The sequence below is a fragment of the Protobothrops mucrosquamatus genome, unplaced genomic scaffold, assembly GCF_001527695.2.
Source record: "Protobothrops mucrosquamatus isolate PMUCROS unplaced genomic scaffold, P.Mucros_1.0 scaffold39, whole genome shotgun sequence".
In the NCBI taxonomy this organism is placed as follows: domain Eukaryota; kingdom Metazoa; phylum Chordata; class Lepidosauria; order Squamata; family Viperidae; genus Protobothrops; species Protobothrops mucrosquamatus.
Window position 1 is genome coordinate 707548 of NW_015386421.1, and position 15616 is coordinate 723163.

Genomic DNA, 15616 nt, shown 5'->3' on the forward strand with positions numbered 1-15616 from the left:
AGAAACTTCTTCGGTATCCCCCGGACATCCCCGATTGCGGCCCTGCCAGTAACATCCCTGCTCAGAGTAATCAACGGGACGCCCGGATTTTCCCGTCCAGAAGCCTTCGCGGCGTAGCGGAAGGCGGAATCTGCCAACCTCGGGCTCTTTGCAGTCTGCGGAGGACGTGGTCGGTTTCCCGCCGTAGAGCAAGGCCCCGGGAGGGCCCGGGCGAGGACTTTACGGTTGTTGGGGGGTTTTTTTTTTTTCTTCCCCCGCTCTTCGCTTGCTGGCGGTCCTCGAGCGAACGTGAGCAGAACCGCCCTGAGTTTTGGCGGAGCGGAGCGGAGCGGCGGGCTGCCTCCTGCTTGGGTCGTCGCCTAAAAGTCTCCGGGGCCAGTTCCGAGTCCCCCCCCGACGGCCGCTTTTCTTCGGTTGGCTGGGTGCAACAGCCGAGGGTGAGCGAGGTTATTGGTGAAGGCGCCTTCCCCGAGGTGCTTTCGGAAGCGCGCCTGGCCTGGGTCACTGAATCAGCCCGAGACAGCTTAACCGGGTAGTTTCCGAGCAGAGTCGGTGGATGCAATGTCCTCAAAGGCGGCCGGCTTTGGAGGAGTTCGGAGGGAAGGGTGGGGAACCGTACCCGCTCGTCATCCATTTAGATTTACTGACTGGTACAATGGCTGCGGGCTCCGCACTTCTTCCCCGGCGCTATTGGTTTAGAGGGGAAAAGCAGGTGGAGTCAACAGGGTGGCGGGAAGGGTAGACAAAGGATGGCTGCTTCTTTCCTGTATGCCAGTGTTTCTCAACCTTGGCAATTTTAAGGCATGTGGACTTCAACTCCCAGAATTCCACAGCCAGCATTGCTGGCTGTGGAATTCTGGGAGTTGAAGTCCACATGCCTTAAAATTGTCAAGGTTGAGAAACACTGCTGTATGCTCTCAACTTGTCCTCTCTGTCTGGTCTCCCAGCCCCAGGTAAGAGGATCCTCCAGACCATCACGTGGGAGGAACCGAGAAATAAGCATCTCCTGCAGTCCTCGGTTTTTTTTTCCTTTTCCTTTTTGGCAATCTTTCCCATTTCCTCTTTCGATGCCGCTCTCTTCCCTCCCTTGCCAATTGACTGTGGAAAATAAGGTTTCTTCTTTTCTGGTTGCCCCTTATCAGGAAAATACTCATTGAATAAACCTCTGCATACAAGCCTGCTGGTAAGACGCCAGTACAGGGCAGTCCCAGAAGTAGTTTTGTGAACTCAACCAACTCGTATTATTGAAAGTTGGGTTCTGCTGTTCCCTGTCATAAGAACGTCTTTATTGTGCGACGTAAAGTACTCAAAACAGAATTTATTCCCCACTATAAGCAACTTTAATTTTTCCTGCAGGTAAAAAGAGGTAGCGTTACTACCCAGTTGCTGTTAGAAAAGGAACCCACCTGGTTTTATCTTTTGATAAAAAAGATTGTTCTGAAGCATGCAATTTAAAATCTGGGTCTGATGATTTAAAGAAGGTTGTGAGTCCCTTTCCCAGCATGAAAATGTCACGGTAGTATTTCAGTCCATTTTATTGAAATGCATCACCACATACTAACATTTTCTTAATACTTGGTTATGCTGTTCAGTTTGTACATCAATATTAATATTTTAAAACTGTTTTCATCCATTGAACATTAAAGAGAATACTTCTCACATATTACAAATATTTTGCATAGTTTCCATTCTCCATCTATTTTGGGACCTTGAAAAAAATTCTGGAGAGTATATGTTTATACTCTTTTAATGGTATTTTCTATATTGGGTATGCTTCAGCTGCTTTGCAGAAAATTTGCAGTGGATTTTATACAAAATGACCTGCAGTTTCAAGTCCTCATTTTATGATGGCATTATTTTTGTGCTACAATATACTTTTGTGAAGATAACAGCGGAAAATAAACATTTTTTCTGACTGCTTTTGCAGATTCTCTTTTTCTAGCCAAAGATATTCCCAAGGTTACAAACTGGTAACCAGTGGATTTCTAAAAGGCATCTTTTTCCTCAACAGCATGGATTGGGACACACGGCTCAGTTCTATATTGGTTGAAACAGACAGCAACATGGCCAAAATTAAGGCAAGTTAAGCTGCAGAGCAATATATTGTTTTTCTACTCTGTTGGTGAAAAATATTTAGTGCTTGAGTGTCCTGTTTGTATGCATACACATATGCTAAACATATCCTAAATATGCAGATACAAAAACACCTTAAGAGATGTATTCTGTTAAGTGAAAAGATGTTGATGGTTTTCCCCCCAAAAAAACCCAACCCAACCCACTGTCTTTAATACTGTAACTTTTGACCACCAAGCTTTTCAGCGTTGTTAAATAGCAGCTACCAGGCAAGTGAACAAGTTATAATAAATGCCAAAATAAAAAGGGAAAAGATAAAGTGTTTAATTGAGGCTTGACTCCTGGTGATTTTGTAGGGACATGTATGTGCAGTTTGTTAACAACAGTACATAAGTTGTTTTTAATTGTTTCTTCTAGGGTGTTTTTTCAACTTTCCAAGCACTAGCCTGGAAAGTCCACAGCATATATTTTGTGATAGTTTCCCATCCAAGTACTTGGTAGCACCCATCCTGCTTGTTCAGCTACATGCTGCCATCTGCATTGAAGTCATATTTAAATGTTTCAGTATTGACTAAAGAGACCAGTATTTTAATGCTCAGTTCAAACAGTAGAGCAACATGACAATATTTTGGACAAAACACTGACCTTTACATTGGTAATGGAAAATGTAACAAGTGTTGAATATCTCTTTCTGACTTGTTCCCATTAGATTTGTATTGAATTAATTATGTAGACTCCTAGAGATGTATGAAGATGTAACTTAAGCTACAGGCTTTGTTCAGTAGAACAGATGGGGAACATGCAGCCCTCCAAATGCAGCTGTCATCAGTGGTATGAAAAAGTGCTGGGGAGTTGATAGTGTAGTTTGGTTTGAGTTATCTCAGAGAAATCTTCATCCCTTATACATGTTCATATAGTTAGCGATTTACCAACCACCCCTATATCAGCTTGCATCTAGTCTCCAGGAAAAAAAAATACTCTGCAGAAGTTTAGAATTATGAAACACCTTGCCCCTGAGGTACAAAGAGACTACCTTGTTTGCAAAGTGGTTATTCTAAAAACCTTAGGAACATGGACAGTGGACCTGAGGCTGCTATTGTTGTAATGTTTCTTTGCCTTGCATTAGTAGTGTTGCATATTTTACATTGAATGTAGTGTAAAGCACCTTGAGATTTTGGAAGTATGATGAAGTAAAAAATAGTTAAATAATAATGCTGTTCATTGACTTTCTGACTGATGTGGATAAATAAATAAAACACTGATTTCATTCAGATTGGTCCTATTGTGTATTTTCCTACTGTTAAACCATTTATTTATAGGCTTGAATTAACTATTTTAATTATGTTTAATGTTGATTTGATATATTCAGCATTATTTTATATATTGAGATAGTGGTTATGAAACAATTTTGAATTCTTTTTATGAGGAATGTTTATTTGAAGTTGCAAATGAATCTTATTTTGGCTTATGTTATATTGAATACATTTTCTCCAATTGCATGCCAATTAAAGTGATATAATAAATGAAAACATTCTATCTTATACTTTTTGTTCAAAAGCTTTTACAAAACTTATTGACTCAGATTTGATACCAATTTGAAGTTGCATTTTTGTTTCATAGTTTCCAAATTGTGTTTTGAAATATGTGGTAACTTTCTAATTATTTTGTTTCTTTCTCTTTTGCAGCAACATCTAAACACAGACAGCATCTCTTCCAAAGGTAAAAGTGATTGACATGTTCTGTATATTTTCAGAACATTTCTTAGAGATTTGTATAATTTCTTCGATTGCAAACAGTTTTCAGCAAGGGAGGAAAAAAAACTCCTGCTAGAATTCTAATGCTAGCTTTCTTCAGAGGATATACTTCAAGAAAGTATATTTTTTAAGCAAACAAAAGATGGCTATGATTTAGGTGCCCTGCTTTAATAGCATTATAGGGACTGGTGTGTTAGAAGCTGAATAAGCAGCTATGTAAGGAAAGTATTGAAGTACAGTACAGCATCATCTGGAAACATAGGTTCTTTATCCTTCAGGCAGAACTTGGTCTGATTTAATCAGATAATTCTTAATGTTTACTAAATCTAATCAGTGGCAATGCTATTTACCCCATTTTGCTTTTCTTCCTTTTTTAATTTGAGGCTTTGTTTCTAAAACTGAAATTTAATCAAATTTTCAGGTTATTGGTTACTAACCAACCAAGTTAGAACAATTTTTTTCTCCCACAATCTTAACAAAACAACATGAGGCTAAAGGAAATAAGTTATCTAGAAAGGAGTTAGTGAAGAATAATCAATTAAAAGTTACTATAATTAACCTTAGGGAGCCAGTTTGGTATAGTGGTTAAAGCATCCGATTACAAATGGGAGACTGAGAGTTCTAGTCCTACCTTATGCACAAAGCCAGTTGGGTGACCTTGGGCTAGTTCAGTGGTGGTGAATCTATGGCACGGGTGCCAGAGGCGGCACTCAGAGCCCTCTCTGTGGGCACGCACGCCATCGCCCCAGTCCTAGGCCTTCAGCTGGGTTTTATAAAACCTTTTCGCTTTAGGCCTCCGCCGCCATGTGCAAAAAAAAAAAAAGGTTCAATCAGTCAATTTCAACTTCTCGTAGGAAAAAAAAAGATCTTGCAAAGTTGGAATTGATTGATTGAACTTTTTAGTCCCACCCAGTCTGCCGTTACCACCGCAGCCACGCCCAGCCAATGGGCCACACCCAGCCAATGGGCCACACCCACCCAGCACTCGAGGATACATAAGTGGGTTTTGGGTTGCAGTTTGGGCACTCAGGCTCTTAAAAGGTTCGCCGTCACTGGGCTAGTTACTTTCTCTCATCCATAGGAAGAAGACAATGGCAAATCATTTCTGAAAAAAATTGCCAAGAAAATTGAAAGAATTTGTCTAGGTAGTCTCTGAAAATCAGATACGATTAAAGAGAAGAAAGAAAGAATAATTAACCTACAAGTAGAGAAGAGTAACTATAAAATTAGATACTGGGGTTTGGGGAAGAATGAGGAAAAAAATATAAATCTTCATTTTTTTAGATGAGATAAAGAGACCAACTGAATACTTAAAAGGAAATACTTCCATGTTTAAACAGCCTTGAGAAAGCTGCAACATGGATAAGGAAAAATACAAATAATGGGATGATTTGAGAGACTTAAATCTGGAGATAATAAGTTGAATATATATAACAAAAGGATAACCATCAAGAGAACTGAAAGATAAAGACAGAAGAAAGGGCATGAGTAAAGATTTTACTGTACTCAGTAGATAAAAAAGGGTTTTTCTTAGAAATAATAACTGAGAAACACTTACTAAAAAGCTAAAATGAATTTTGAAAGAGAATGATAATGAGGACTAAAAAACAATTTCTGTGTCTAAATTTGAACCCTGAAGCTGACTGAAATAGAAAGTTTAGAAGAAAATATAAACATTCTGACTTTTATGCATTATATTTTAGATAATGATCAATATCTCAAGAGATCCAGTTGCCTGCTTATGGAGTAGTTAAAACAAAGGAAGATGAAAGGAACAAAATTATTTATCATTAATGTAACTGGAATTCATATTTAGCAGTTAGAACAAATAAAATAACACTATTGCTTCCATGCTTGCTTAGTCTAATTAAGCTTAGTCTAATTAATTATTTTCCACCCCTGCAACTGATTTGTTAGTGGGCAGAATAAATATTGGGAGTGCTGTTCTGACTCAGCCACAGACTGGACTACCACCCTTGCATTTCACATGTGGAACTCACCTATGCTGTAGAATGGCCAACGAGGAGCTTTCAACTATGAGCCAGCAACTACATTCACAAGCCCAGGTAACTTATACTGCATCACTACATAGTTCTTTTCTGTGGGGCAGACATAAATAGATGCATACATATTTTATTTTCTCTTTGTTAAGGTTGTGAAATTGTGAAACAATTCACCAAAATGTGAAGTGTCATATGCTTTAAAACAGTTGAGGAATTGTGCTCAAAAAGGATAGCTCTGGCCTCCAACCTACTGTTTAGGGTTATTAGTCTTATTCATACATAATGCTAAGTTATAACATAGTTTATGTTCTAGGTACAGTGCAGAAAGCAAAATATATGGCTTATACAATCCACCAACACTACTGTTATAGCATCCAGAAATCCTCCAGAGTAAGCAGAGTCAAAATTCCAACCCATTTTTAAGAGTGGATGGGGAAATTTTAAGATTCAGATGGAAGTTTTAAGCTTCATAGAGATTAAAGCACCTCTTTGCAGCATAAAAATGTTTACCTCCTCTGGAATTGGATTCTTTTAGTGTTATAGTGACCTATTTTGGATATGTTGACATTCATATGAATGTAGCCTTTGAGCCAAGTAAATTTGCATCCACATTGTTTGGGTAAAATGTGTGAGTTCAGTTATCATAGTTTAACATTCTCTTGGGCCAAAATATTATGGCTTATTAATAGATTATGCTTTTGAAAATGTTGGAGAGCAACCATCCCAATCAGGAAATTAGTTTGGATTCATCATGTAAACACAGCAGGGCAAGGTCTGACCCCCTGAATGCCCTGAACCTTATCTAGTCTTTCCCACGTGAAAACTACCAGTCTGGGAAGTTTCCTATGGAATAGGCCTAGAAGAAAATGTAGCTAGTTTGAAATGCCTTACAACGTAGGGGTCTTGTTTGCACCTGACATAAAAACTGTCTTAATGTTATGTACGAACCAGGCAATTGTTCAGATTGGTCCAATTATTCCCTTAGTTTAGCTCACCAGAAAGGCCATATTTAGAAGAGGATAGAGGGAAAGCCCATGAACGGTAGCCATGAAAAGAAGAATTAAATTCAAAGTGGAAAGGAGATGCAGAGGAGGGAAATTATAAATATCAGAATTCTAATAATTTAGGTGCTTTTTCAAGCCTTATTCATTTTGGGAAGTTTTCAGAACATGTAATATTTACTGATTCTATGGCTCTGGTTCTCCTTTCTGCCTTTTTAGATTATAGAGTCACTCACCCAAGCAGTATGTCGGCTCAAACAAGAGAAAGAGCAGCAACAGCAGAGTATCAATCACCTAGAAGGTATGAAAGATTAGCAGTTCTTTTTCCAAAACCTTTCCCCACCCTTTCCTGTGAGGTCTATCTTTGAGACAAAACTTGTCTTCAGAAAATTAAAGAAGCATGATTTTTTTTTATCTTATTCCCTTTTCTACTTAAATATTTAGGGTGATTAAGAATGATTTAAAGCAGTTCATGAAAGAGGTTCACTCTCTTAGTTTTAAAGAGAGTAGATTAAAAACTTGAATACCAAGTTTTTAAATAGCAATTTAAAATATTGGCAAAACTGGCAGGCAAAATATTTTATCGGAAGAGAGGCCTTGCAAACTAGGAGAAAGCCCTCAGGCACGTGATAAAAGGGGGTTTCTCACAAAATTGAATTCCATAGCCTAGCATGGGGATTTGTGGCCTTTTTAAAAGTGAGGCCACATTTGTTAATTGAGGGGTATGCCGGAGACTGATCTCCCCAAAGTGGGCAGGGCCTGGCCTATCCTGGATTTAAATTAAATTTATATTAAATGTTAATACACTTCTTCCCAAAATTTCTAATTTGATCATATTAAAAAAGCATAATTCAAAGATAGTCTTTTAAGATTAGAGGCTAGCTATAGAACTGTGGTCTTGGTACATTCCATCCACACTTAATTAATCTCTTGGGAAAATACAAAAAAAGAAGGTTTGAAGCAGATATTGGAGCAGATTCTGGTAGGAAGACATTATCTAACCTTGTCCTAGTTCACTTGAGCCTATAAAGTAAATAATTAACAATTCAGTGGCTTGAAAGTTTTCCCATCTTCAGATATAAACATGCATTATCAAAACAAAGCTGACACATTCCTTTGAATTTTCCAAACAGCTTCTTTAAGAAAACTTGTGAAGTGATTCTGCTTCCCCTGCCCTGATAAATTTAGTATTTACAGTTTATGGTACCTTTGCTGAAATATCAGAACCTGCCATAATTAAAAATGAAAAAAAATGCTTCAATTTCTATTCCCTGAATTCAGAAACACAGGATGGGTTTGGTATCATTTCAGCCCATTATTAGAAAAAATAATGGAAATTAAATAAAGGTGAATGATATTGAATGGGAGAGTTTTAGCAAAATTCAGAATGATCAGTATTTATTCCTTTTATATCCCACACTTTATAGAAACTTGAGTTAATACTAAAATAAAAACAAAAGTGGGTCTTAAATAATAATGGTTGGAGTATAGTACTGTAGCCTTTCTCAATTCTTTCTGATCATGTACTGAATATGAACGCCTCACTGGCAAGAGAAGTATATAAGCTTCTGTTTGTATTATTAAATGCCTTGGATACCTTTTTTTTGTAAATCCATTTATTTTGTGACAGTGAAACCTGTAGACATGTATAAGTGCATAATGTATTCCATGGTGAAAATCAATGGCTATGGAGAATGGTACCTAAATCCTAAGCCAGTGGTGGCGAACCTATGGCACGGGTGCCAGAGGCGGCACTCAGAGCCCTCTCTGTGGGCACGCGTGCCATCGCCCCAGTCCTAGGCCTTCAGCTGGGTTTTATAAAACCCTTTTCGCTTTAGGCCTCCGCCGCTGTGTGCAAAAAAAAAAAAGGTTCAATCAATCAGTCAATTTCAACTTCTCACGGGGAAAAAAAGATCTTGCAAAGTTGGAATTGATTGATTGAACTTTTTAGTCCCACCCAGTCTGCTGTTACCACCGCAGCCACGCCCACCCAATGTGCTACACCCATCCAGCACCGGACAATTTGTTATTGAAATGGGGATAAATCAGTCTCCATTGGAATACTTAACACTAATAATAAATGACACTAAAGCCAAGTATTGTTGTCTGTTCTAGCAGCTAGAATGCATGGCATGAGCTAATTTTATTTTTCCTATCCTGGTTATTTATGCAGATGAAATGGATCGCCTACAGCATAATTCGCCTGGTGGCCTTGAATCATTGCTGGGATGCAGCATGAAAGGAATGAAGAGTGAGTTCCGCAGCGTTCAGCAACAGGTGCTTCATCAGTCAGATGGGGATTGTACTCCTGATCCGTTTTCCTGTCCTGGCGTCATGCAAGATATGCTGGAGAGGTCAGCCATTTGAATTAACAAGCATAAATAACTTGGCAGGCTACTGTGGTAGGGAACAACAGCTATACTTTTCTACTATCATCTAGAAGACATGCTTACTGGGATTAACATGCATTCCTATATGTTGTTAAGACTTTTAAGAGCATTTTCAGAAGCTTGAATATACCATGAGACTGTTGGATTAGAAAGAATACTTTTTTCTTTCTGAACGGTGATTTTAACAGTGATTTGCTTGTAATAAATAATATTAATGAGATGGCTTATTATAATTAGGAATGCGTGAGCTTGTCTGTCCCAGACAAGCATGAAAAGCAGCTGGGTAATTTACTATCTCTTGGTGCATCAAAATTACAGAGAGCCTATTTGCTACTTTTCAAATTCTGTTAATAATTTAAAACTAGAGTTCATTTTCTAAGGGAGCTTGTAGTTAGTTCAGAGAACTAGTCCTTGTCTTGTAGCTGATAATTCCTACTTTTCTTCTTATTCCAGTAAAAAAATCCTATGGCAAGAATACGAGTGCATCAAGAGAGAGATAGAACAGCTGAAACATAAACTTGGCAAGTAATGCTTGAGGTTCCTGTTCTCATAGCTTTCTTCTGCATCAGGCAAAGGACCACTTATTGGTGGCCCTATTGAAGAAAAAGGAAAGAGATATGCAGCTTAAAAAATTGTATATTTTATGCTTTAGATTGCCAAGAAGATGAACTATACAATCAAGTTTCTGCAACTCATGAGATTAAGAGAATCCAAAACCGGTACTGTAAGGTACAACTATAATCTCTCTATTGCTGCTCAGTGATTTAGTGCTAACAGTGCTACCCCCAGATAAAAAATGAATTCAGTCTTTGTCTAATGAAGCTTATCTATAGTAGACCAAAAAAAATGGAAGTGACTGTTGAGGATCACAGTGTAGTTCCTAGCTAAATCTAAGAATTAAATGGAAAAATTAATCATCCATCCATGACTCATTTGCCCAAGCATTCTTTCTTCCTTAAAATAGTTTTCTATAATTTGGGAGGAGGGGCTACACAAAGCTGCTGCTAGTTTGGTTTGTTTTTTTCCCCTAGCATTGTAAGGAATGTCTGCGTGCAAAAATAGGGTGGAATAAGGAAAACAGACTATACCAGGACAGTACTATGCTGGGAATGAGCATATGCAGCCATCAGTACATTGTATTTTTCCAATTATATGAGCATAATGTAATATCACGGCAGTTGCCCTTTTAGCTTCCTCTTAATGGAATTTAGTTATAATGTTGGCTACAAGAGTGTGAATATAAATTTGCCAATTTGTTTTCTGTATACTTATATATTTTTTCCTAATTGTATAGATGAGTAAACAGGGAATCATCTACCTATAAGAAAAAAATACCCTTTTAATTCATTCTTGTTCATCTTGAAAAACTATATTTACAACTACACTTTTATGTTCTTTCCAGATGTTGGAAGAATTAATAAACACTCATAAAACTCAGGTTCAGGATTTTGACAAAACAAGGAATGAAACTCAGAACACTCAACAGGAGCTCAGTGTTGTCAAGTAAGCCATTCTATATTGTGCTTCGTATGCCTTAGTGCAGGGGTCCCCAACCTCTGGGCCGCGGCCCACTAGTGGGCCATGAGCTGTTGCAACTGGGCGAGTGCACCCACGCATCCCCACTTATGCAAGCAGCGTGTGAGCGTGCGCACGCACACACGCTCCATTTGTGTGAGCAGTGTGCACGCTTGCTGGACACGCACACAGGGGAACATCCCTCTCCCCCTCCCACCGGTCCACAAAGCCAGAAAGGTTGGGGAACTCTGCTTTAGTGAACATGTTTAGAGCTTCATGAAGGATTAGAGAGAAAATGGTTGTTAAATTCTGGTAGCTATTGCTGTCATTCAGAAGACAATGTAATGAAGGGGGGAAATGTCAAGTTAGGGACTAGCAGGCAGTTGCCATCAGGAGGCTCGCTGTTTACATAATTAGTTGACCAATAAAAGTGCCTGACCACTCCATAAAAGTGATGCATCCAGAGAAAATTGATTAGTAAGATGAATTGCCTTTATTCTGTTCCCTATTGCAATTTTGAGCCTTTTGCTTTTAACAACACCATCTGTCAAATAGGTTATGTTTCTGTCCACAAGCACTATAGAATACTTTTTAATATTTTTCTACTGTAACTCTTTGAATTCTTTAAAACTGCCCTGAATTAAAGGTTGTCTCAGGTTCCATGTATTTCTTCCTTTGGAACCAGTACTACTATGGATTTTATCTCTTTTAATCAGATCTACAGTGACTGATCTAAAAGAACAGGTGAAATGTCTCAGCTCAGAAGACAAGTATACTATGCAACCCAAGGAGGATAGCACTGATCTGGGTAAGAGCTTGTTTGTACAATATTACAGAATAACAGAGTTGGAAGGGACCTTGGAAGTCATCTAGTCTAACCCCCTGCTCAGGCAGGAAACCCTATATTATTTCAGACAAATGGTTGTCCAATCTCTTCTTTAAAACTTTCAGTATTGGAGCATCCACAACTTCTGGAGGCAAGTCATTCTACTGGTTAATTGTTCTAACTGTCAGGACTTTTCTTCTTAGTTCTAAGTTGCTTCTCTCCTTGATTAGTTTCCATCCGTTGCCTCTTGTCCCGCCTTCAGGTGCTCTGGAAAATAAGTTGACCCCCTCTTCCTTGTGGCAACCCCTCAAATATTGGAACGCTGCTATCATACCATCCCTAATCCTTCTCTTCATTAAACTACTAGACATACCCAATTCCAGCAACCGTTCTTTATATGTTTTAGCCTCCAGTCTCCTAATCATCTTTGTTGCTCTTCTCTGTACTCTTAGCACGAGGGTTATACCTGATTAGAAGAGATGCACGTGGTCTTGTGGTAAAAAAAAATTGTATAATCAAGGAAATGGTCTGACATAAGCTAGACCAGAGGTCCTCAACTTTGGCAACTTTAAGACTTGTGGACTTCAACTCCCAGAATTCTGGGAGTTGAAGTCCACAAGTCTTAAAGTTGCCATGGTTGAGGACCCCTGAGTTAGACACTAATGCTTGGATTTACCTTAAACATAACCTGAACTCTTAGCAGTCAACAAAACAACATGCTTGCCACTTAGCTATTAATTATATTTGATATATAGCTTACTTTTCTAATCTGGAAAGTACTTAAATTGACAAAGGTTTTTAAAAATAAAAGCATAATATAAAAAATTTAAAACAGATTAAAATGAATGCTAAAAACGTTCAATGGCCTGTGTAAGAGATGTGCCTATTTTCTAAATAGGAAGTGACAGCAAAATGAAAGTTCTAAGGACTGTTCAGTAGTCTGAAAATAATGCAGGAGGAAGCCTTCTTCAATGTACCAGAAAGGAATTTCTCTGGCAGTGGAGACAGATATGCAGAGGCCCTCTCTACAACGGTCCTTTCCTATTTTATTTAGAAATTAAGCTAAATTAATAGATCTATAGTTGCAATTACTATGATGTAGCCTTGTGGTTGCTAGAGAATAGATATGGTAATCTCTCTTTTGCTCAGTGAGGGACTGACAAGGTTTGGGGCAATTTTCCTAGTCCCCAGTGAATTAAAGACAGAAAATAATTTAATTTTGACTCTGTTTTCCAGAATTATCTGTTTATATATATCAGATTCCTCTTTTAGCAATGAATAAATACTTCACAATGAGTCCAACGTTTAGTCTGCTTTTATATTGAAAACCAAACTATTTTTATTTTTTCATATTGCTTTGGAAAATTGGGCTTGTGGTTATGAATTGCTGCTGGATCCCTAATCTCTTTTCATTGTTTTGTCTGCTAGAAAAGAATGAAGAATTACTGCATGAAGACTTGTCCTTCTCCTTTAGTAGTGATGATTCCATCTCTGAGTTCAGTCTCACAGATGTCAGCTCAGACGAACTTTTCAGTGAATCAGAAGTTGTACAACTTACTGGTAAGCACTACTTTGCTTTGAAATACTGAACTATGATGTTGCTGGGAGGTGGGGGGGAGGCAATACTAAAAAGATACCTCTTTCCCCTTTTTTCTTTCTTTTTTTTCTTTCTTTTTCTTTCTTTTCTCTCTCTCCCTTCCTTCCTTCCTTCCTTCCTTCCTCCACTTCTTGAAACTTCAAGGCCTATTTATTTCATCACATTGAAAAAAAACACAATATTTTGGGAGAATGGAAGGATTAACATTCTCTTCCAAGAGATTAATACCCTTTCGTTAATTGTTCAACGTTCTCATTAGCAGGATTTGGAAGAATGTTTTTCCTAAATTTATTTGGATTTTGCTCCATTCTAATCCTGCTAATTTACCTTTAAAAAAAAAAAAAAAAAAAAAGGGCAGGTCCCAGCTTCTGTACATTTGGTTGCACTCCTTCATGCAAGAAGCTTCCAGTACTTTGCAACTTCACTAGTTCATTTTTGCCACATATATATGTGCCCTTTGATGTCAGCTAAATAATCCTGTTTTTTACAAAGAGATACTAATTATTTAACAGGCTCTTCTGCAGCTCTTTTAAAATGCCCCACGTGCTGTCACTTGGGGAAAAGAAAACCCACTAAATGTTGTTTACCACCCAGAGCCCATAGAAAATGGGCGAATAATACATTAGGTGGCTAATACATTCAAATAAATAAATAAAAGGTCCTATTGGAAATCTTTTAACTTATTTAATGGTTCATAGTAATATGCTAATTACACTTGTTGTATCTTTTAGATAACAAGGTTTCTTTACCAAGTTTGAAACTGGAGAATATCCCCGGAGAGGCCATTGGTGGCACGTTGGAGACGGCAGAAATCAGCAGTGAATTATCCACCAGTTTGCCTGAGCTCAACTTCAGTGACTTTTAAAGGATCACTTAAGGGCTGCCTCATGCTTTTTAATGAGGAAACAAATTAAAGAGAGAAAAACATAAGGTGTTGTTTTCAACATGCTAAGCTGCTTTTGTACAGATGTTGCATGAGGTAGAAGGAGGAGGAGGAGTGATCTTAGCCCATATCCTGGGTCATGTTGGTACATCAGGATTAGGTTTGGAATCATTTCAACGATTGTTAATAGCATGCAGTGACTCTTTCTGGAAATGAAAATGAAAAAAAATGGTATTAATGAACCCCAATGTACATCAAATATAATATATCTCTTTCTTTCAAATACTTAACATAGTCTGTAGCCTAACACAGGCAGGAAAAATGTTCTGACAGTTAATTCATCTTAAACTACAAAGCCTGTTAATTTGGTCAGTATTTATAACCCATGAATGAAGCATCTACTAAAGGACAGAAGAGCCTTTACTGTATTACATATATAAAACCATTACTTTGCCACATGTACCAGCAGGTGATTAAGACAAACTTTGCTATGTATGGATGCATGTTAGCTTTGTGATAGTAGACAAATTTTCGGGGCAGTGTGGTTCATCATGTCCTTTTCAGGAGCAGCTGGAATTGTTGAACAATTCTGTGTGCACCCATCTTGTTTTCTTCGCCACTGAGCTGCTACACTGTAGTCTTTGGAGTCATAAGGGAACTAATTTGTCTAAGTGACAGTATTGTCCAAGGTTACTGATTTTGGATTAGGTGGGGAAGAAATCAGTGTAACTTCTTAATTATCATGCCTTGGGTCATTTTCAGTGCGTGGCAAATGTTAGAACAAAATCGAAGAGTCATGCTATAGTTAGGTTTTTATCCAAGCTAAAACTAAGCCTACACTATTTAAGTCAATGAGGCAATATGTCAACGTACCTATGGATTTCTGATTCTCCTTAGGTTGCATTGTGTCACTACACTTTTGAACAGAAGAATATTGCAATAAAGGTTACTTTTTCCTTGACAGCTTTATGGTTAAAATCATACACACATGGCAAGACATCCTTGCAATTTTTAAAGTCAAAAGATTTCCAGTTGTGGGAATTATTAACAGAAAAATCATGAATGTATGAAAACTAAAACTACAGTATAAGAATATAGCATATTAGATATCTCTAATCTTACATCTCTCAAATGTGTAGTCTTTGCATTTTTGTTAAAGTTTGGATTTAATTTATGCAGTGATGCATTCTTCTCATTGATCGGACTACCCACAGATTTAAAAAAACAACTTAAAAAATAAGGCATGTTTTCCTTCCCAGTGTTTCAGCTTGTATTTCTCAATATGTGGGATTCTCATTTTACTCCATGGAAGTAGAAAAGTATATTGAGCAAATAAATTTTTTGAGAAAACTATTATCTGAATTACAGTCCCAGAATTCTTAATCATAGAAGGTCCCAGACTTACACATCTTTATAGTGACAAATTAACTAATTAGAATATATTAGCAACAGCAGTTAGACTTATATACCGCTTCACAGTACTTTACAGCCCTCTCTAAGCAGTTTACAGAATCAGCATATTGCCTTCAACAATCTGGGTCCTCATTTTACCGATCTCGGAAGGATGGAAGGCT

General features: G+C 37.8%; 1 protein-coding gene across 1 annotated transcript; it reads left to right on the forward strand.

Moving 5' to 3' along the window:
• The first annotated feature begins 320 nt into the window (after positions 1 to 320).
• On the forward strand, positions 321 to 15393 carry LOC107283423. The gene is made up of 12 exons (XM_015811322.1): positions 321 to 437; positions 2012 to 2078; positions 3759 to 3792; positions 5745 to 5893; positions 7051 to 7132; positions 9005 to 9185; positions 9675 to 9742; positions 9874 to 9950; positions 10624 to 10724; positions 11453 to 11544; positions 12991 to 13122; positions 13891 to 15393. Exons 2-12 carry the CDS (start codon positions 2013 to 2015, stop codon positions 14022 to 14024), a joined length of 1116 nt encoding a protein of 371 aa, XP_015666808.1. The 5' UTR covers positions 321 to 437; position 2012; the 3' UTR covers positions 14025 to 15393.
• The last annotated feature ends 223 nt before the right edge of the window (positions 15394 to 15616 follow it).

Excerpts from the sequence above, each read along its gene's own strand:
- LOC107283423 (XM_015811322.1), top strand. The coding sequence starts at position 2,013 with ATGGATTGGGACACACGGCTCAGTTCTATATTGGTTGAAACAGACAGC. Across the intron at positions 7,133-9,004 it reads GAGTATCAATCACCTAGAAG|ATGAAATGGATCGCCTACAG; the intron begins GTATGAAAGATT and ends TTATTTATGCAG. Across the intron at positions 9,186-9,674 it reads ATGCAAGATATGCTGGAGAG|TAAAAAAATCCTATGGCAAG; the intron begins GTCAGCCATTTG and ends TTCTTATTCCAG.